Genomic DNA, 24,187 nt, shown 5'->3' on the forward strand with positions numbered 1-24,187 from the left:
ATCAGTTACAGAATTTACAGCCCAGTAAAACACTTTAATGTCATTTTTGATGGTGTTCAGATGTTCATTGGCGGCTTCTGGCACAAACAAACGCTGCATGCCATCAGATTCACACGTTATTGTGAACGGATAATATATCGGTAGGTGTTTTGCGCATTTTCAACCACAGTTTTACCCTAAAAGACCAAGATTGATGCCGTTTTAAAATGTTTATTAACTTTTGAACAGCTAAACCTGTCCATACAGTTAAAAATGCCAGCTGAAGCAGAGTTTCTCAGCTTCTATTTTGTCACATTTGGACATTCAGAGGATTCCTAGTGAAAATGGTTACACTGCTAATTTCTAATTCTCCAAGGAAATGTGCATAGACAATCATTTCAATGATCAAGCTTACATTTGTTATATATTGTTTACTCCTCTAGTGAGTTTAGGTTTTGGTTCTCTGCAGCCACTGCTCACTTCAGTAGCAAAGTTGGATGCAAAAAATATGTACAACTCTAAAATATTCACAGTCGCTCTTTGAAATGAAAAGATCCTCTACCTCCACGGTTCCCACTGGTATTCTCCATCTGGGTACGCATCTGTGAGCACGTGGAAAACGGACAGAATTGCGTACGAAGAGGATGGACAGAACGCGCCGTCTGTATCCATCTGTGTCTTTAACTTTACTTTTGTCACCGTCATTTATTTTGTTAAATCTCCACAACGCTGATATTACTCCTCTGCTGTGTACCTGCTGCACTTAACTGTGAATGTCACGCTGCCGTAATTGATATCGGTGCGGTTGTATCGGAGTACTTTTACAAGTACGAGTACAGGTACACACGCTAAGTATTTGACCCGATGCCCGATACTGGTATCGGTATCGGTGCATCCCTAATTAAAAACAGCTAATGATACAGACACAGATATTATAAACCATGTCGACATTACAATCACTAACTGCAGCATATGTGGACTTGAACAGCACCATCCAAAAACTCATTTAGCACATGATTTAATAGAAAAACCTGTATTCGTCATGGATGAAAGTATTAAATCTGAGCAACGCTGGGCCAAAAGGCAGCACCAGTCACTCACTAAAGGATACAAATGGAGAACCAGGTGCTCCAAATTGAAGTTTACATATACAGAGGTTGGTTAAATGCGAGTGCAGATTTTGTTTGTTTGTGTCGGCTGAGCAGGACACAGAGTAAGTACGTTCAATAATACATAATCTGCTGTGGAAGCTGCAGTGCAAGCCTCCCTGCTCGTCCTCTTTCACCCATTCACCCATTCACCGCTCCCTCTGCACATCTGCAGCTGACAGCTCAGTGTGTGCATTTGTGATTCACTCTGAGCACATGTGTGTCCTCACAAGCTGTGTGGCACTGTTCCGATCATGACGTTGCATAAATGCCTAAAAGCATTAATGTTGAAATACTGATAAGAAGCTAAAACCTGCATTACAGCGTTTTTTTTACTCAGCTATAAGCGAAAATATACATATGAGGAACATGAGGATGTCACAATTAAAAGAGTTTTAAACAGTGGTGGAGGAGATACAATATCAAAGGAATAGAATAGAATAGAATAGAATAGAATAGAATAGAATAGAATAGAATAGAATAGAATAGAACAGAACACTGGAAAAAATCTAAATCTTACCAGGTGTATTTTTCTCATTTCTTGTCCAAATATCTCATCACACTTAAAATAAGACAGAATTACCTACAGAGTAACTTTTCAGTGAGATGTAAGAACTTACTTTTAGACAATAGTTCTGGAAAATCTTATTTCAAGAAATCTTACCAAGATCATTTTCACTTGTTCAACTGGCAGATTTTTTTTAAGGTTGTTTTTAGAGGGGCATTTTTTCCAGTGAATAGACTACAAGTGAATAGAATAGATCTTTATTGTCACTGTTGCAAGAACAATGAAAATCCGTTTAGCAGCTCTGTTTCTTGTTTTTTTTTCCCACTTATATTTTTATTGAATTTTTGTACGCACATATTTAACAAAAACAACAAAAACATACCAACATTGCTTGGGTACATTAGACACATTTCATTACATTCGCATTATCCAGTCTGTCCACCATTCTTAGTTCTGTAAAGAGTCCATTTATTCCACTTTTTGTCCATTTGAGCTTCCTGTAGTTGCAGTCCTTTCCATTATATATATTCCTTTGATAATTGCGATCCACTGGTCCTATGTTGGTGGTTCTGTCCTTCCCCAGTTCCATGTAATAGCCTCTTTCCAAGCCACTAAAAGTACCTTAACCAAGTATATGTCGTTTCCTGCTACATGCTCTGTTTCTGTTTAGCAGCAAACACTTAAAGTGCAAAAAGACTGTATAAAAATATCCCATAAGATACTGAAAAATGTTGGCAATATACAAAAACTACAAAGATATGAAATATACAAATACTGCTAAATTACAACAAAAATATGCAAAAAGCTAGCTTCACGCTACAGATTAAAGAAACATATGCAACATATCTTATATTTTAAAAGGGAAGTGGACTCTGTTTTGTGTGTTTGTCTCAGGTATCACACAAAATCTGTACAGAGCTGACTGCTGCAGCTTGTCATACTTATGTATTTTTGGTCAAGGAAGAGACTAGGGAAAACGGCAAGTTGATAGGACCAATATTTTGGGAGATATTAGTAGTTTTGGAATACAATAGCCTTACAATCATGTTGCTGTGGCCATGATGGTTGACGGGAAGCACAGTACCACACTGCATGATGGGAAATGAAGTTAAAAACAGCAACGACACATTTACTAACTTCAGTCCCTAGATATTTGTATTTATATATTAATTGTTATGTAAATTTTGAAGAATGATTTACCAAACAATTTTTATGTCATTACTTATAGAATATAGACTAACATCTTTTCCCAAAAGTCAGCTTTCCCTTGTATAAAAACTATCTACAACCCCATGAGTCAATGTGCTGGTAAGGGTATGTACAGGTAGTATAGGATATGTACAAGGTAAAATAAAAAAATTAAAAAAACATGGTACATTTCCTAAAACCATATTGTGAAAAATACTTCAACTTCTACCTTCAAAAGCTTCAGTTTAAGTAAATCTAATCAGCAAAATGTAGATACAGTGTCAGAAGGTAAAGGCTGCTGTTGGTTGATGGTGCTAAAACCCATATAGCCAAATAAAAAAAAAAAAATTGAGAATTAGACAGGTCCTCAGGCACGAGTATGTGTAAAAGAGGTGATGTTTTATTACAGAATAAAAACAGTCCCATGTGACTCAAACAAAAGAGCTTAAGCTCAACTAGAACAAAAAAATCCATCAACTGCAGTCTGACAGTGAGCTGCAGCCTCCCTCCCTCCCTTCTCTCTCCTCAGTCTCTAACCTTTACACTCTCTGCTCTCTCTCTTTCACCTACGTGGACTGTACCACCTGATCAGGTAAGGGGAGGAGTGAGGAAAGCATTAAACCAGGGCATAAATGCATAACCAGCCAAACAATGATGCAATTTGATCTCCGCTGACATACACTAAACATATGGCCACGCCTAAGCATAAATGTCCATATTCTAACAGACTGTCAAAGGCTGCAGACATCACTCTGTTCTGTCTTCCCCTTTTACCACTGAGCCCTAAATACTCACCAATAACCCCCCCCCATAACTCATAACCATCTAAACTGCTCCATGTTGGGTTGACATCCCTTTCACAGCTCTCTGTCAGTGTTTTACTATGTTGTTTTTTTTTTTTTTTTTTTTTTTTTAAATATATTTATTTTTTTATTTGTTTACTGCTGCACCAGTAAGTATATGGGTGCTTCTGTGAAACTGGGTTCATTTTAGTACCTGGCACTATTAGAAATATTTATATACACTTGTCGCCAAAGGTTTCAGGAATGATGGGAATGGATTATTTGCCTAAATATGGTTTATTTGTCATTGAAGTTTTTTTGAAACCAATATAACATTTCTAATTGTTCTTCAGTGTACATCAGAACAGTTCTTCAGTCCAAGGAAAACAGAACATTTCATTATGTATTCCTGTTTGTGTTGAACCCTTATCCATCCTAAATGTTCTTGTTTTTGGAATCATATTATAAAAAAGTATTTAGGGAAATGACACATAATATAGATGAAGAAATGGGTGAAAGAAAACATGTAATGGTAGTAATTTATTTGTCCATTTAACAGAACATACATACAATTCGGATTTCTATATTAAGTATTTTCAAAAAGGTGTAGGCTGAAACAACAACTTATTTTTGCCTATTTACAGGAAGGAAAGTTGGAAAAACAAAATGACAAGATCACACAGTTTTAAACAATAATATAAATAAAACAAATAAAATTAATATAAGCAAAATCTTAGATTTATACAAATAATTTGCTTACTTTATCCTAATATTATATATTTATTGAATACCTTAGTTTTAAACATGTGTTTAAGTTCGTGACAGGCCTTTCTTTGGCTTCCAGGTAATTTAAGAGGGTTTTTAGAGTTTAGTTACCTTAAGATGCAGGAGAATTTGATAGTTAACTAATTTGGAACAATTCATCCTTTGGTTTATCACCAAAAAAAAAAAAATTCCTTTAGAGAAATGTGGTTTTTATTGGGAAATGTGGGGACTGAACTACTGTAACAAGAACAAAAACTGTCGACAAATGTAATGAAGATGAAAGTATAATGTTCGACTCTACATACTTAAATTTGTTTTGATGATTGTACTATTTAAAATACTTAGTTACATTCTGGTTTTAAACCTTTACGAAGTAATATCTTAAACATTTTCAAGCTTGTTTTTGTTTTTATGGTCATGTGAAGTGTTAATGTCTGCTAAGTTTCTCCAGGAAAAGGAGGCAAAAGCAAGTTCTTTGGTCATAATTGGATTGCATTTTAGCTTTTTACATTTACATTATTTTACATTTACATTACATTGCATTTAGCAGGTGCTTTTATCCATATCTACTTACAAAAGAGAGCATTTAGACCAGTGGTTCTCAACCTTTTTTGTCTCATGACCCCATTTTAACATCACAAATTTCTGGCGACCCCAGACATTCAAAACAGAGACATTTTCTTTGCTAAAATGAATTTGTTTTTGATCATGTAATAGTTTGCTATGTTGCGAATGAACATTAATTTTAGAGGATATTTACTCTATATAATGTATATTATTCTGGACGGAGGCAGAAAAGCCAGGTGTAGATTACTGCACAAAGAGAGAATTGGATTTTCCTTGGTCAGGATATGTACAGTCAGTCCAGCTTGGATTTACAAGGCTGACAATTAATACTGAACAAACAATAACTCAAACTATGAATTATGAAAGAGCTGCAGCATCTGAAACTGACCACAATGAACATTTGACAGATAAACAGAACCACAGTGCTTCAGTTTCAGCTTCACAGTTTGTCATGTCTTTTATTTTTTGGGATTGTCTCTGCCAACTCCCCATATATTTTTAATTAGTAAGTTTTTTTTCTTATTTTTATCAGTTACTAGAAATTTCAGGCAACCCCATTTGAATTCCTGGCGACCCCACGTGCGGTCCTGACCCCAAGGTTGAAAAACACTGATTTAGACAATACTTCAAACATTGAAGGTACCACTGTTTATCTGGGGTCTCCACTTCTCCACCATGTGCTTATGTGTTCACCTGTGTCCATTTTAAGTTCTTTATATGTGAAAGTATGGTCCACATTAATCAACATTTGTGTCGTTCTGTTCATTCATGTAGTGAAACGGAGCCTCGAACGACTGCTCTAATAGAGTCTTTACGATGTAAATTTTACAACATTTAATCTCCGCCAGCTACCGCTGTTTTACACGACAGCTGTGTGTAGATTCCCGCAGACACATTTCAGATTCAGTTGTCAGGAAGAGGTGATGAAAAGACAGAAACAATAACGGTCCTGTTATCACACAAGTGGAGTGTTATTTCTGCTTCATCTGAAAAGCAGAGATAAGGAGCATTCCTCAGCAACGTTCAGAGCGAACCGCCGAGTCATAATAACATATTCATTATGGCTGTAAAGATGAAAGGATCGCTGCAGCAGCCCTCACCGCTGCAGCACCCACCGGTACAACATGCAGCTTATAAATCAAACACAGTGGAGGAGAGGCTTCTTTTGCATTTTACAGTCCTTGCTCTTAGCCCATGAAGTGACTTTTAGTCTTAGAGTGAGTGTGTACGATGAGCTTCACTGCACTTCAGTAACACTTGTACTCATTTCCTGCACTGACGATTAAGAGACCAGTGTTCAAAGGTGAAAAATCAGAATTACTCCAGAGTAATCGCTAATGTTTGACTTCTATGGCGAGATGATGGGGCGCATTTGTGCAGCGGCTCGTTGCTCTCCAGTTCTGTTGTATTCAATTTTAGCATACAGGTGCATCTCAATAAACTAGAATATCAATCAATCAGTCAGTCAATCATTGTTGTCCAGTGTTAATACCCATAAATAACAGTAAAACAAATAATAAATAGATGAAGAAATAAAGGAAAGAAACAAACAGGCTGAGCACGGGGGGACTATAAAACAACAGAGAATATCATCAAAAAGTTGATTTATTTCAGTAATTTAACCAAAAAGTGAAACATATCTTTATATATAGATTCATTACGCACAGACTGATATATTCAGGTGTTTATTTCTTTTCATTTTGATGATTATCACTTACAGCTAATTCATAACTTACATTAGCTGAACGTTATAATCATCAAAATGTACTTGATGCACCTGTGGATAAGATAGACTGATTAAGAAGCTCGACAGCACATTTGGCCTTGTTATGTTTCAATGCTTTGAATATCCAGTTTCCCCCAGGGATCGATAAAATTGTGTGATCTGAAAAAGGTATCTGTTTCATCAATCTGCCATGACATCCTTTATAGACTGACTATGAACCTATTGGCCCTCCCTTATATACATCATCATCTACAGGGGTTGGACAAAATAATGGAAACACCTTCACCTCAAGATGATAATGCCCCAATCCATACAGCTAGAATTGTTAAAGAATGGCATGAGGAACATTCTAATGAAGTTGAGCATCTCGTATGGCCGGCACAGTCCCCAGACCTCAACATTATTGAGCATTTATGGTCAGTTTTAGAGATTCAAGTAAGACGTCGATTTCCACCGCCATCGTCTCTAAAAGAGTTGGAGGGTACTCTAACTAAAGAATGGCTTAAAATTCCTTTGGAAACAATTCACAAGTTGTATGAATCAATACCTCGGAGAATTGAGGCTGTAATTGCCGCAAAAGGCGGACCTACACCATATTAAATTATATTTTGTTGATTTTTTAAGGTGTTTCCATTATTTTGTCCAACCCCTGTAGCTGACAGTGTTAACATCCTTCTGTCTTGGCCTGAGCACTATGGTTGTTATAGTAGTATATAGGGCGAAGTCAAGGGAAGGTTAACATCTAGTCAAAAAAAATAAATTACCATAATCTACACCAAACTTATATTTTTGGGTAGGCAATTACTTATATTTTCAGGAAAATTTATTTTGAAATGAGAAAAAATTTGTGGAAAAAAAATTTGAGGAGTTTTATCAGTGCGAATGTTTGGAAAGTGACAAAGTTTTGTGCCACTGATATTTGCCTATTATATTATTTATGTCATATTCTGAAGTCACACTGTTTGAAATTAATAAATGCATATATCTATGGAAAATACATTTGAATATAATGTTAGTATTATTCGTATGTTGTAAATATTGTTAAAAAGTGTATATGATATTGATAATTGTAATAAAAAATGTTTAATTTGATATTTACTTTTGTTGTCCATCGGTGACGCTGACTTTTGTCAAAACTCTTGCTCCTCTTGCCTAATAAATTTTTAGGTTGTAAAATAGAGGGTTTAAGGTATACCCTGAACACATTTTATGATGAAAATGTCAGAGGAACTTCACTTTTGAGAGGTTTGTAATTCTACCAAAAAAGTAGATGTTAATTTTTTGTCCATCTGTGATGCAGTAGTTTTGGATATTTTTTGTTTAAAAATATTTGAAGCTAAATTTTGCCCTGTGAGTATGTTTTAGGTGGCATTTAGACCTTTACAATGATGTGTAATATTTGTCTTAAACTTGTCTGGTTCAATAGTTATGAATCAAAAAGTAGTGGACTGTCCATCTTTAACGCCCTTGACCTTGCCCTATAGTAATAGTTTAATGGTTCTTACAATCATGTTTTTAATTGTAGATTCAGTCTCAGTTTCAGTCATTACATCTCTATAGTACATAAATCTCATAACTCAAGTAATTCATATTTTCCTGTTATTTCAGCAGCCCTGCATCCATCCACCTTCTCTTTATGTATTTAATAATATTCACTTTTACATTGTAAATGGATATGGAAAAGTCGCTCTTTTTCTTGTGTGATTCATGTAAAAAGGCTCAATTAGAATAAAACGCATCATCTTTTTCTTTCTTTCTTTCTTTCTTTCTTTCTTTTACTTTTTTTTTGTTTTTTTTTCAAATACAAGTACATTTCAAACAAGGTACAATGAGATGCGTATGAATATACTATAAGTTCCCGACAGGGGAAATGGAAGATGAGTGAATAAATAAATACGCGCTTAACATACGCACCAAACCAAGCCAAACACAAAACAAGATGGCGGCATGTGATGGTGCAGCGACTCTTTGCTCCCCAGTCAGTGTCCGACTTTACACTGAAGGAGTAGAAACCCTTAATTTCTTTGTAACTTGTTTTTTTACAATGACAAATAAATTAACTGAACTCATTGTAACAACAGGAGAAATAAAACAAAACAAACCACACACATGGAGGATGTCATATGCTTTTTTTTTAACCTATTTATGAAGGGTTATTTTTAATATAGCAGTCAATGAATGGTTGCCATGTTGAATAAAATATGCCTACTTTGTCCTTTAGGGAGTATCGTATTTTTTGTAGCTGCAAGTGGCCCATAACATTGAGTAAAGCTAGATGAGCTGGAGGGTTTTTATGTTTCCAGTTGAGCAAAATTAACCTTCTTGCCCATGTTATCTTTTTAAGAGTTCTAGCTTAAATGGTGGAAAAATAGGCCACAAGTTTGGTTCTGCTTTTATTTTTATCACTTCTTTTGATCTTAATTTGACATCTGATAACCCGTTCTGCTACTGTTAGCATTTTATAATTGTACAGGGTGGGGAAGCAAAATTTACAATATTTTGATTGAAAGGGATTGAAAGACAGTGTTTGACCAATTAGTTTATTGAAAGTCATGAGAATTTATTTGCCACAAGAAAATTTACATATAAAAAATGTTTTTATTCTATGTGTCCTCCTTCTTTCTCAATAACTGCCTTCACATGCTTCCTGAAACTTGCGCAAGTGTTCCTCAAATATTCGGGTGACAACTTCTCCCATTCTTTAATAGTATCTTCCAGACTTTCTCGTAATAGTTTTGCTCATAGTCATTCTCTTCTTTCCATTATAAACAGTCTTTATGGACACTCCAACTATTTTTGAAATCTCCTTTGGTGTGACGAGTGCATTCAGCAAATCACACACTCTTTGACATTTGCTTTCCTGATTACTCATATGGGCAAAAGTTTCTGAAAAGGTATGGATAATAGTGTTAGGTATGATTATGACATCAATATATGTTTGGTTTCAAAACAACTGACGTAGTGTCTGCTGAGAAAAAACAACTAAATGTTCATTGTAAATTTTGCTTCCCCACCCTGTATGATTAGTGATGCCAACCATTTCAGTTCCACCTTCTACTTTTATTTTTAATTTTTAGAGTTTTTTCTATTTTACACTTTTCAATTTCTCTAGTTTTTATTTTTTGCTTACGCATTACTTTCCAACTTAAACAAATTCTGCTAAAGTCAGCCATGTGTCAAGTAAATTTAGCTATGTTTCAGCGACAGTTCAGCAGCATTCCATCAAAGCTTCAGCCACCACACACACAATCTCTGCAGAGATCGCAATTCATCCAGCGTCATATTATAATTCATTCATCTGTCCCATTTTCGTTCTGCTCTGTCCCAGTTTCTCCCTGCAGATTTGTTAGTTTTGCAGTTCCTCTAATCTGCAGCTTTTGTCCCGTTCCGTTCATTCAGAAACTGGCGGTGTTGAAGGACGGCTTCCAGCTGGACTCGGGCTCACAGCAGGAACTGTGGGGCAGCAGTCCGTCGCTCGCTAACTCGGAGCTGTCCATCCCTCGGCTCTACTCCGACGCCGGCTCGCAGACTGACATCCCCGCTGAGGTGAGTCCCACTTGCACAGGTTGACGGTCTGACCTTTTAATGTCAAATGAGAGGAGCAGCAGCTGTGGAAAAGGCCACACCGGTTGAATCAGAACAGATTTGTATCAGAGTCAAACCAAAGCCCTGATGATAAAATGACACATCATCAATATCAATCAGGGTTTGTACAGATGTTTGAAATCCTTGAAAATGCTGGAATTTCAATGTTGTGTTTTCAAGGTCTGAAAAGCACTTGAATTTTAGTTGAAGTGCTTCAAAGTGTTTGCAATTATAACTGTGATGTGTTTTTTTTTTTTTTTTGTACTTTATTTTTTTTTATCATTTTAGTATAAGGAACAAAACAAACATAGACACAAACATAGAAATGATCACAGGTGCATTCAGGCATTTGCATACTGTTTACTGTCCACAGTTTGGATGAAAAAGTCCCATTTTTTCCAATACTTTACACCCTTGTGTTGTAGGTGGAGATTGTAGGTCATCATATCTATTAAATGGATATGATTGACTGTTTTTATCACCAAGGAGATTGAGGGAGGATCCTTTTTTAGCCAATATTTGGTGATGGCTATTTTGCCTGCAGCAAGCAATATTCTAAACAGATATATGTGACTTTTACATAATTCCTCTGGGGGAATACTATAAACAAAGTAGCCAATGACATGTCAAAATGAACACCAAAAACGCAATACATCAATTTGATCGTATTTCCCCAAAAGCCAACAGTACCAGGACAGGACCAGAACACATGTGCTTAAGCTGCCTCAAGTGATCCACACTCCCTCCAGCAAACAAACTGAACTCCAAAAATAAAAAGTAATTTTTGTACAGGTGTTATAAAGAAGTGGACCAGACTTTTCCAACGAAAATCCCTCCAGGATAGCGTGTTTGTTTTATTTATTTTTTATACTAACTCTGCGAGGTGAGATTTCAAGCCAAAGCTACTTACATAGAGGTGATACATTTTGAAAAATAAAACTTTATGTCAAAAAAGAAAATTCCCAGGTGTTCTCAGGTCGACTCCAGGTACATTTTTATCTTAATCTTTGCCTCTGTGCAAGTGTGTCTGAAGAACACCAAGTGTCTTCCCTTTTTTTTTTGGATAAAACCTTGTGTTCTCCTTTAATTTCTAAACTTTTTGCTGTAATGAAACATAATTTTAGGTGTTTATAACATCATGCAATGTACACCATTGTGATAAAAAGTGAAAAAATAATCTATCACGTGTTAACTCATTGTCAAACACAACAGGATGTAAAATATTGAACAGTGTTGTTGTTTTCTTCCTTCTGATTTAGTTAATTTGTTCACATCATTAGGATAAATATCGTTTTACCCATAAATATACATCGTCATTTAAATAATAAAAAAAGAAGTCTCAGATACTCTATAAATACTAAACTGTATTCTTTCTACTTGCTGTTCATGTTTTTTCTTAGTCTATGTCTTTTTTTTTTATTATTATATTTCTCCAAATTTCTCTTCGCTCTGCAAGTGTTTTCTGCCTCCTGACAGACTGGCATCTTGTTTGGTCAAGTAGAGGTTAAAATACAATGTTTTTGATTGTCTTGCAGTTCATGACCAGCACAAACAAACTGGCAGAGAAGGTTCGTCTGAGTCTGAAGTATGAGGAGGCCAAGAGAAGGTAATGGTTTGGATGTGTTTGTGAATGTAGGCGTACATACAAAGCTGCTCTCCAGTCATATGTGAATTAATGTCAACATTTCAACATCTGTGAACATTAGCTTTTATTTATTCATTTGTTTGGGACAGTGCATATTAATGAACATCTAAAACAATTGCAGCTGTAAATATGCCAGATTGTAGCAACAGTGCTAATTTCCATCTTTAGTCCCTTAACGTCCAATGTAGACCATTAACGTTTTATTTAGTTTGTCTCAAACTTTGAAGTAAAAAAAAAGAACTAAAAGAAAACAATAAGAGCAAGAAGTCAATTACATATGTACCCATCAATGGTCATTAATCTCAGAAAAAAGTAATGAAATACAATAAATTTAACATAAATGTACATATGAATCAACTTATAAACACAGTTTGAGAAGGAACAGACAGAAGCAAAGGCTTATCTATTCCTGCCCCTTCCTTACTTTCAGCGTCAGATTCATAACCAAATATAATTCCTTCATCGGCCATCTATCACACGTTTTACTACAGAACTTGAAACACCACTATCATTGTGTTATTGATTTGGTTGATTTGCTTTTAACAATGGTGGAAAATTAATATGAAGCAGAATTTTGTTCATCTTACTGTTGGTTCAGCCTTCCAACACAACTTGGATTCTCATGTGTCTACGCCTGGTCTATATAGAAATTTCTCCAACTTTATTATTTATATTATTATATATATTGTCGCTGTTTGGCGGAAACCTCTTATGTCCAAAATGGTGATTTTTTTTTTAGGAAACTGGAAAAACAATGTATTTTCTAAATAAATGAATGGAGTTAACAGATGTAGTCCCAAGCCGTTTTCAACACTTGTGACTGGTTAAATATTTGTACAACCATCAGACCAACTTAAAAACTGACCAATAGAATCGTTTTATGGCAAAAAACAAAAAAGACCAAAAATTGACTTACAAGGTTTCATCCCGACAGCAGCAAAATATACAGAACAGTGGAATTATCCAGAGTGGTGGATATAATCTAAAGCTCTGCAATGTCTGACGTTCCATATAGTGATGTCCCGATCTGGATTTTTTTGCTTCCAATCTGATCCAATTTTTTTTTTTTCAGGATTAGTTTTGCTGATACTGATCTAATACCGATCTGATACTGACTTTTTATAATGAAATTTTGATTCAAATTTGGAGTTATTTATAGGTTATGCTCTTATTTGAGATCACAACTAGGCTGAATGTGGAACCTGAACTAAAACAACAATGACACCTTTGACTCTTAATAACTGTAGTATAATTTTTGCACTTTCTAAATTCATACTGTGAGACAAATTAGAACCTTTGGTGGGCCGGTTCTGGCCATATGTTTGCCACCGCTGTAGCCTGTCTATGGACAGTGTCCAGGTATTATATGGGGGTGTGTTCTGCCCCATACGTTAGTGATGCACACATCAGCGGGTTACTCACAGGTTGGGTTGGGTTTAATTTGAGGGGCAGAACATGTGTTTACCCCCCCACTCCAGCCCCAGAACCAGGTCCGGATCGGCCCGATCTCGTGACTAAATCCGATCCAATCTTCTGAAAAATGACAGATTGACAGCCGATACCGATCTGTAGATTGGATCAGGACATCCCTAGTTCCATTTGACCCTCCACACACCCCTCTTCAGTCCAGTTTCACTGAATATACTTTTTAAAGCTGTGTACTTTTTAAAATTTTGAGCCTCTAGCTGCGTCATTTGACATCTGAAATCTTGGAGCAAATCCAGATGCTGAGTGGTTTTATTGTTTGAAATAAATCACTAATTTTTCCCTTTTTTTTGGACAGTATCACTGCATCTGTCCGCATTGATAAGGAGCCTTTTGTGTCTTTTTCTCTTTTTAATTCCGATCTCTTTGCCCTGCACACCCCACCCCCCACTCCCCCCCAATCAGGATCGCGACCATTGAGGTGCAGATCGCCAAACTGGACAGCGAGGCCTGGCCGGGGCTGCTGGACCCCGAGCGGGACCGCCTCATCCTCATTAACGAGAAAGAGGAGCTGCTGAAGGAGCTGCAGTACGTCCGCCCACGACAGCGCCTGGAGCCCAACGATGCAGAGAAGCTGGAGTCGGAGAAGAAACGACTGGAGCGAGACCTGCAGGCCGCCCGGGACAACCAGAGCAAGGCTCTGACGGAGAGGTGAGGGGCGGACACAGGGCGGACGTAAAAAAAGTTACTGTTGTGAACCAGCAGTTTGTCAAAGTTCAATGTGCAAAGTTAGTTCAGTTCTGAGGTTGACCTGTTGTACACCAGATCCCTGCTCTACTCAAGTCCATTTCACTGTTTGGATGTCAGTCATATCCTGATATCATCACATGACTTGGACATTGTATATCCAGAATGTGACGGATATCTAACTCTGTAAAATCAATCAACAGTTCATATAAAATGGTCCCTTGGCCTATTTTTCACCTTCTGTCCAGAACCATGAAACAAATCTAGAAATATTTATACTTTGTTTTGATACTTGACTATGTTTTTGTTTGTTATCTGTAGTATCTCTCTGTCAAAGGGGTAAAAGGGTTTCACTAATGTTTTTCTAACATCATGTGATGATAGAAAAAAGATATTGAAGCCATTATCAGCACTGATGCCTTCAAGTTTATACATAATAGACTAAAACACTGGAAATTTAAGTTGTTGAATATGGTAACGTTTTTTTTAGTGGAGGATGAACTGACAAAAACAGCTGGACCCCCTCCCCTCCCCTCCCCTTATTTCTCCTCATTTCTCCTCTCCTCTCCTCGTTTCTCCTCTCCTTGTTTCTCCTCTCCTTGTTTCTCCTCGTTTCTCCTCGTTTCTCCTCTCCACTCCTCGTTTCTCCTCTCCTCTCCTCTCCTCTCCTCTCCTCTCCTCTCCTCTCCTCATTTCTCCTCTCCTCTCCTCGTTTCTCCTCTCCTCGTTTCTCCTCTCCTCTCCTCTCCACTCCTCGTTTCTCCTCTCCTCTCCTCTCCTCATTTCTCCTCTCCTTTCCTCGTTTCTCCTCTCCTCGTTTCTCCTCTCCTCGTTTCTCCTCTCCTCTCCTCTCGATTAAATTTTCCAACTCTCTAAAATGTCACATTCATGTCCTTCTCACTCTTCTCCTGTCCTGCAGAAAACCAGATCGACTGCCGTTTCCTCTCCTCCTCCTCTCCTCTCCTCTCCTCTCCTCCTCTCCTCCCTCCCTTTTTCTCTCTAACAGGACTCTTGTTGTTCGATGTTCAGGTCAGACTCTACCTGAGCTCGGTCTCTCTTTGTCTCGTCTCCTTTTCCTGTAACTTGAGATTGTGCAGAGCCTGTTCACAAAAGGAGCCTCGTTTAGTCCACCTACGCACATGTACACAGCCGCATATTGTTCAACACATAACACACGATGTCAAGACACACACACTAACACGAGAAATATGCACACTCACATGTAGTCAGTTTCAGAAAATGTTAGTTTGATTAAAAGGTCTCGCAGAGGGACAGTCAAAAAATTCATTCATGTTTGGACATTGTAAAGGCCTGATACTCTCGCAGAAGTGTTGGAAGTTATTTCACCAGCGTCCAAAAAGGATGACGGACATGTAGGTTTTCCTTGAATGGTGGGCATCCTTGAATGGTGCAATTGCACTAAAGCTGCATTTGGACTAAACACAGCCATTTAATTCTGCAGGAGTCACTAACAGGATCATTCTGGGTTGGTTAATTATATACGCTGATGTCCATGAAGTAAGAATAAATTTGGTTTCAGATACATTCTTTTTTTTTTGTTAAATTCCTATTCATACACATTTGTAATCACCTTTGACCAAGAGCAGTGATTACATACTGAGTCCCAGTTACACTTTATCTATCAACAATAAATATCATTTAAACCAGCGATTCCTAAACTTTTTTGGCTCATGACCCCATTTTAACATCACAAATTTCTGGTGACCCCAGACATTCAAAATAGACTTTTTTTTTTTGTTGCTAAAATTAATGTGTTTTTGATCATGTAATAGTTTGCTATACTATGTTGCAAATAAACATTAATTTTAGACGACAGTTAGGCTATATTTTGTATTTATATTTATTTATTTAGTTAGTTACAGGACAGTGTGTATTGGCATTAGTTACAAAGAACAAGATGCTTGCACCAGATTTAGCAGAGAAGCTTAATTTCCATCTGTTGTACTTGTGAAAAGCACTTTATAAATAAACTTTACTTACTTACTTACATCACTTAGATTACAAAGTTATAATATACTGGAAGAAAACTGTTAAACATTACAGATATAGGAAAGTCTGCTGAGATTGAATGGCTTCAGCCAAATACATAAAACGGGGTTTACATTCTAAAAATTGATTTTCTCTAATTTGATTTTCCTTGGTCATGGTATGTACAGTCAGTCCGGCTTGGATTTACAAGGCTGACAATTAATACTGAACAAACAATTACTCAACTATGAATTATGAAAGAGCTGCAGCATCTGAAACTGACCACAATGAACATTTGACAGATAAACAGAACCACAGTGCTTCAGTTTCAGACTCAGAGTTTGTCTTTTATGGATTGGGATTTTCTCTCTCAACTCACCATATATTTTTTTATTAGAAAGTTGTTTTTTTTTTTTTTTTAAATCAAATACTAGAAATTTCAAGTAACCCCATTTGAATTCCAGGTGACCCCACGTGGGGTCCTGACCCCAAGGTTGAAAAACACTTATTAAACCCTTTTACAGTCACACCAATAGTCCCATCACTATCTGATTTCTGGAGTTATCAGATTATTCAAGTGACCATGTAAACCAGTGTTTCTCAATGGGGGCATTTTTGGGGGGCGTTATGAATGAGAAAGCTGAGAGGGGGGCGCTCAGGCACAAATGGGGGGTGTTAGTCACTACCCCCCCCCCCCCCCCCCCCCCCCCACAGTGTCACAGTTTTTTTGTCGGGGGTATCAGGAGGTCAATGATGAGGTGTGCTTTATATCTATTGAGCAATATAACCCACCACGTCCTCAGCAAACAGGGCTGTCGCATTACTTATAACACTCATCCGTGGTAAATATTTGCGACCGTGGGGGGCAAGGGGCTCATGATGACATTAGTGGGCGTTTGTTTAAAAAAAGGTTGACAAACACCGATGTAAACAGTATAATCTGATGTGTTTTATCAGATAACAGCAGTAATCTGATTATGAGAAATGAGATTAACACATCTGGATTTCTCCCCAATACTCCAGTGTCTTCGTGCATGTATACCTGTTAATCTGATATATTTCTTTCTTTTACATCTTTGCATGTGTAAAAACTGTTAAATTGTACATTTGTTTATGATCTGTCTGTCTCGTCACAATACGAGAAAATGTGACTCCGGTGTCCTCCACCTCTCAAGACCCATCAGTAACAGAAACAGTGACCCTTAAATGCTTTATTTATGAATGAATGAATGCATATTTTTTATTTCAGTTATGTACAAAACACATGTAAAGAACATACAATTAACACAACTGGTAACAGAAAAACGAAGAAGCTGAAGCCAGAGGTTTATTTCTGCTTCTCCTACTCTCATTTTTGGATTACCTGAAGTTGCAGCAAATAAAACATTAACACAAATTCGTCTAAATTCAGTTTCTTCAGTCACTTAGTGATTATTGTACTTTCATAGCCCTTGAGAATTTGACATATTTTTAAAGTTTTTTTTAAACTCAGCAACAAGCCATACAATTTCAATTCATCCTTCAATTGCTTCCACAATTTGACACCAATAACAGAAACACAGTGATATTTAACATTTGTTCTTACTTTACATGTTTCAAAGACAAAAAACCCTCTTAAATTATAATTCCCTGCTCTTATCTTAAAAAAAATGTTGAATACAAACGGGAAGACTTTTGTTCTTAGCATGAAAATTAATTTCCATTGTTTTTAAATATACAATATTGGGAAATTTTAATACACCAGATCCTACAAAAAATTGATTACTTGATTGATTTGCCACTTCAGGCTGATTTGAAGGTGATAAGAAAGACGAACTAAAGTCAACCTCCTCAAAGTAAATGATGAAGATGGCACAACTTCCAAACAGACAAACCTCTGGAAACCTTTATATTTACATCATCATACACACAAACAACCAGGTAGAAACAAAGGAGAGATAAGAGATGCAAAAACACAAGTTTACAGCACAATACATTGCATAAGAAATGTTTGTATGACCTCAGGGTCGTAAAACAGGGCGGGACGAAGCTGATTTTACCTGCACTTCTATTTTGTGTCGGCTCAGGTTGCGATTTTTTTAATTTTTATTTTACATTTTGTTTAGTTTTCATGTTTATTTTTTTGGTTGTTAAGTTTTCACTGACAGGTTTATCTTTAGTTTAGAAGACCTAAATACAAACAAAGTGGAAAAAATGTGAGTCAAGCAGAATTTGTGGATTCTAACACTGTCCAAAAAAAAAAAAAAAGGACATTTTGAGTGTTCTGTGATTGCGTAGGAGAACAGAAAACAGGAAAGAAACGAGGTGACAGTTATGCTCATCCTGATGCGTTTGCCAGCTGTTATCTACCCCAACGGTCACAGGTACAAGACCTATTTAAGACTGGCTTTAACCCTGGAGTCAAGTGTTAACCCTGAGAAAGCCCTCACTTTACTCTAACGATGGATGAATGTACACCCACACACACTAAGAGCAGCTGTCTGTAACCTGATCAAAGGCTTCCCCTCTCTGGCCTGTTTCCACTCAAACTGTGGATCATATTAACTGCTCTTAATGGACCGGTTTCCTCCAAACAAAGCTCATACAAACCGATGACACCACTGTCACATGAAGACAAAGAAGCTGCTCACAATACCCGAACACATCTCCGCCATCGTGTCGAATTTGTCAGCCTCAAGTCTGGTTTCAATTGATGACAACTCCATCGTTTAAAGAGTTTATCTTTTTTTTTTTTTTTTGAAATTTCATGCATCAGAATCACATGCGTTTTATTTCAGAAGCAGGTAATAATAATAATAATAATAATAATAATAATAATAATAATAATAATAATAATAATAATAATAATAATATAATAATAACTTTAATTTATATTGCACCTTTAAAAACTGAGTTTACAAAGTGCTTTGACAGACAAAGCAGAAGTGAACGACCGCAGGATACAATAAAAAAAAAAACAAGACGCAAAATTTACAATGAACATTTAGTTTTTTCTCAGCAGGCACTACGTCAATTGTTTTGAAACCAAACATATATTGATGTCATAATCATACCTAACACTATTATCCATACCTTTTCAGATACTTTTGCCCATATGAGTAATCAGGAAAGCAAACATCAAAGAGTGTGTGATTTGCTGAATGCACTCGTCACACCAAAGGAGATTTCAAAAATAGTTGGAGTGTCCATAAAGACTGTTTATAATGGAAAGAAGAGAATGACTATGAGCAAAACTATTACGAGAAAGTCTGGAAGTGGAGGAAGCAACAAAAAACGTACCAAAGCTTTTATTAAAGCTCTCAAATCCCAAATCCTAAAGGATCCAACCAAATCCATGAGAAAAATGGCAATTGAACTTGAGGTAGACAGCAAAACCGTTAGAAATGCAGTAAAATATGATTTGAAGTTCAAATCTTACACAAGAACACCAAAACACTTGTTGACAACAGCAACAAATCCAACTTTAGCAATTTTTGGGAATCATGTTTATGGCCGCCTTCTAGCCCAGATCTAAACGCTCTGGATTCTGCTATTTGGGGCGTTTTAGAACATGCTACCAATAGAACATCACACAGCAATGTCGACTTTCTTAAAGATACTATTAAAGAAGAATGGGAGAAGTTGTCACCCAAATATTTGAGGAACACTTGCGCAAGTTTCAGGTAGTGTGTGAAGGCAGTTATTGAGAAAGGAGGAGGACACATAGAATAAAAACATTTTCTATTATGTACATTTTCTTGTGGCAAATAAATTCTCATGACTTTCAATAAACTAATTGGTCATACACTGTCTTTCAATCCCTGCCTCAAAATATTGTAAATTTTGCTTCCCCACCCTGTAGAAACAACACAGTAAAAGAGATATTTACAGCAAACGCGAAAACATGACACTCCGAATAAATTTGAGTGTTTCGAATCAATTCAATCTGAGGAAACTCTAAGGAAACTCTCTGGAATGAGCTTCTGAGAGCGTGGAATGACATTGGGGTTGAAACTTTCAGAAAATACATCAGCACAATGCCAGAAAGATGCACTGCTGTTATTGTTGCCAAGGGGGGCCACACTAAATATTAGAGTAACATGTAAAAAAAGGACTGGACTAATACATTTGTAGGTGAAATATTCTCAGTACCTTTGCCTTTACCTTTTGCAATGGCAAAAAAAGTGAAATTCAGGCTCTTGGAACAAATAAACCACCAATTTCTTAAGATTTGACAAGTGTTCTAATATTTCTGCGCACCACTGTAAATATACATATATACACGTCCACATATACCATCATACACATACACTTACATATACATACATACACATATATGTATGTCTAGTGGTCACCTTTCGATTTAAGCCTCGACCTTGGAACAGCCGAGAGTCCCCGCCCCGCAAGGATCTAAGGCTGCGTACTGGCTCATAAGTGACTAGCATGTCAGCTATGTAGCTAGAGGCCAGGCCCATTCAGACTTTAAAAGTGATCAGTAATATCTTAAAATCTATTCTAAAATGCACAGGAAGCCAGTGGAGTGAAGCCAGGATTGGGGTGATATGATGTCGTCTGTTAAAACCAGTGAGGAGGTAATGGACCATGAAGAGTCATTTTTGTGGACTTACGTACGTACTTTATTTTTTTTGTTGCAGGTTGCGGCTTCATTGCAAGAGGAACAAGCTGGTCCGAGAGCTGGAGGAGATGGTTCGTCTGGCCACCTCATTACACACTCAGCTTAAAAGGTGAGGGTTCAGCCGCTCTGAATGTTTTTTTTTAAAAGTTGACTCATTTTATTATCTCCACGGGGAAGTTTGACTGGTAATAATACACACACACAGTACCTAGGATTAGCTCATATTAGGAGCAGTGAGCTGCCACTGAAGGCCCTCAGGGATCAACTCCAGCGTTGACAGTAAATGTACCTGAGGGCCCAGAGGAAACCTACCTGGCATGGAGAGGGAACAGGAACTCCAGTCTGAGCATGAATCGAACCTGGAACCTTCTCACCGTAAGGCAGAAGGACAAACCCAGGGGTGTCAGGAGCCACGTACAGGCCAATTTAATCTTCAGCAGCCCGAAATAGAAAAATAATAGCATAATAACCTATCTGCAGTCGCGGAAAAAATTATTAGACCATCAAAAGTCATCAGAAACAATGGTTATGCAATCAAGTACTAACTCCTGTGTGTATCATGTGACTAAAACAGACAGAAAAGAAAACATGGAATGCCTAAAAGCACTGTTTTTGTCAGTACAATGCCATAGACATTGATGTAAGAACTGAAGTGATTTTGGTTATTATCAAGAAAACATGGAAAATGAATAGATATCAGCTCTGAAATTAAACTACTATGAGCTATTTTTCTTATTATCATTATATTTGTCCAAACAAATGGACCTTTAGTTGTACCAGGCATTAAAATGAACCAGAAATTGAAGAAAACAAGGGTGGTCTAATAATTTTTTCCGCGACTGTATGTCATTATACTGCAAGGCCTCAGAGCGTCTGTGTGTGTGTGGGTTTCGGCATGATTTTGACAAATTGAGACATTTGTAACTGGCCAACTTGGTATCTACAGTTGAGGAATAGTCCTGTCTCACCATTAAATATCTTGGCAAGTTGATAGGACCAGTATTTTCGGAGATATTAGTCATTTTGGAATGCAACAGCCTTACAATCATGGAAGCGCGACGCTGCATGATGGGAAATGAAGTTAAAAACAGGAACGTCGCATTTACCCTTGCAGTCTTGACATAGTGGTATTAGCATTGGTGCTTGTAGCCATACGACCTGTGCATACTGACTGACATTTGAGAGAGAGAGAGACAGACACGGAGAGACAGAGAGAGAGAGAGAGAGAGAGAGAGACAGAGAGACGGAGAGACACAGAGAGAGACAGAGAGAGAGCGAGGCAGACAGGGAGAGAGATAGGTAAGGTATGTCCTGGTACTTTCGGAGAACTCCCGTCAACAGTTTAATTTGTTTATGGTCGTTCAGATTATTCACATGTTTTGTGAGAGGATAGTTTGTAGATGTAAAGTTTTCATTATGTAATTTAACTTTTTTCACACTAATACACAAAAAAACAGAAACATTAGGAGCTGTCATTATTTATAGATGTTATTATTTAACTTGTCTGATCCACTTGAGATCAAACTGGTCTGCATGAGGACCCTGAACTAAGATGAGTTTGACATCTTTGACTGTGCATATCATCAGTATAATTTTTACATCATCCCATGGGTTGGATTGGACCCTTTGGCGGGCTGTATGTGTGACCACTACACTACACCTGTTCTGCCCAGTTTATACTTCATTATAAACAAGAAAGTATAAAAATACTGTCACACTCACTGAATATCTTTGAGTCGTGGACTAAACACTTTTGACAATATCATGTTCATGTCATTTTTCACCAATTTAATCATTGATAAACTGAGAAAATAGCTCAAAGATTAATTAGTTTTAGTTCTACAAACATCTGATGTGTTCCCCCCTAGTTTTCTGCGGTTTCAGGGAGCGTGTTTTTAAACTTGTTAAATCATACGCAGATGAAATGAAAATGAAAATCCTGACCTTCCTCTCCTCCAGTATTTAACTCCTCTCTTTTCTTCATCTTTTGTTGACATTTTCTTTTCCTCCTGTTTCCTCATCATCTCCCTTGGTTTCCTCTGACACAAACTCCCGACGCCATACGAGGAAAATACTCTAATTGACGTGCGGCGTCTCGTTAGCATAAACCCCAGGGGGATCTCTGTCCGTAGGGGAGATGTTTGATTCTCATCATGGAGGAGGACGGACAGAATTAATGAGCTGCAGGAAGAGAACAAAAACACAGGCAGAACTGGCATGGCCTGTCATACATGTGATATTTTCTGCATTATGAATGTTGAACCTAAAAACCAGATCCAGTTTGTATCAAACAGTGAGACTCTGAGCGACTGTGAAAGATGTTGGGTTCTTGCAGCAGCCTTGCATCATCTCATAACAACGTTCGGCCGTTCTTGAGGTCGCTGTCAAATTTGCTGCCTCAGAGTGGAAAATGAGATTTCTTGAGGAAATTACTGCTGAAATCAAAAGGATAAGAAGAGCAGTGTGTTTTTAATCTTTGCAAATATTTAGTCATTAAAGGTTAAATACTCGAACTGCGCCGAATCTCTCTTCCTCCCCTTCACTTCAAAGCGCGCCGCCTTCTTAAACTGCCTGCTTTGAATCGACTTAATGAGCGTTTTTCCTCGTCTCTTTCTCCATGACCCTGTAGGAGCAAAGTGTTAAATGAAAGTAACAAAACAAAATAACAGAACTACATTGGTTCTTTTGCAAATTTAACCTCTCAGGATTCACCGTCTGCATTTATATGCAAACAATATTCCCGGTTTCGGCTAAGCTGTTTACATTGTCAATGCAAATGAATGCTCCGCAAATGTTCTGTTTTAATTGCAGCTTTTGAATAGTCTGGAGCCACACACGGACTATTATCAAATACATCAGTGGTTCCCAACCTTTTTGGGCTTGTCACCCCATTTTAACATCACACATTTCTGGCGACCCCAGACATTCAAAACTGAGACTTTTTTCTCTTAGGCTGAATCCCAGTTTACCCCTTGGCCCCTCCCCCTTTGTTTTGCACGTACAAGTGAAGGGGTAGTGTTGTCCCGATTCTCGATTAGTCGGAGGGTAAGGGCTAAGGCAGACGGCTGTATTGCCCTTGAAATGGAGATTTTTCAGGACTACACCACGAACAGAGGGGTAGGAGAAATTTCCCATAATTCTGTTCGAATCATTGGCCAGATGGAGGTAAACACAGCCAAAAAGTACAGAAGTGTGACAAAAGAAACACACAAATGTACGTATTTTCTTCGTAAACAACTTAATCATTTGATCGACCATTTAATGCCGTTTCAGTGTTTTATAGATCACATTTCTGCAGTTTATAGTTGATAGACGCAAAAAGATGATCAAAGCCCATGGAACTGAGACGGTAACAGCTGCAGATGGCATGAGGAATACTTTCAGAAACAAAGTTGTCGTATCTGTTTATAGCGGCATCGATGACTGCTATAATTAATTTGCTAATCGTGTCGGGTTTTTTTTAATCAAAAACAGAGAAAACTGAAGAAAAAGTGACTTTTTCAGTAAAATGTATCAAT

The 24,187-nt window shown here is 37.3% G+C and overlaps 1 protein-coding gene across 1 annotated transcript in view; it reads left to right on the top strand.

Annotated features, from left to right (window-relative positions):
* The window catches only part of wwc1 (WW and C2 domain containing 1), a 100,077-nt gene that overhangs the window by 51,067 nt on the left and 24,823 nt on the right, over positions 1-24,187 (top strand). The window contains exons 7-10 of the mRNA XM_030154742.1: positions 10,063-10,209; positions 11,784-11,854; positions 13,784-14,029; positions 20,689-20,778. Of these exons, the coding sequence (XP_030010602.1) occupies positions 10,063-10,209; positions 11,784-11,854; positions 13,784-14,029; positions 20,689-20,778 (554 nt within the window). The remainder of the gene's footprint in view (positions 1-10,062; positions 10,210-11,783; positions 11,855-13,783; positions 14,030-20,688; positions 20,779-24,187) is intronic.

Source organism: Sphaeramia orbicularis, chromosome 14 (assembly GCF_902148855.1).
Source record: "Sphaeramia orbicularis chromosome 14, fSphaOr1.1, whole genome shotgun sequence".
NCBI classification, from domain to species: Eukaryota; Metazoa; Chordata; class Actinopteri; order Kurtiformes; family Apogonidae; genus Sphaeramia; species Sphaeramia orbicularis.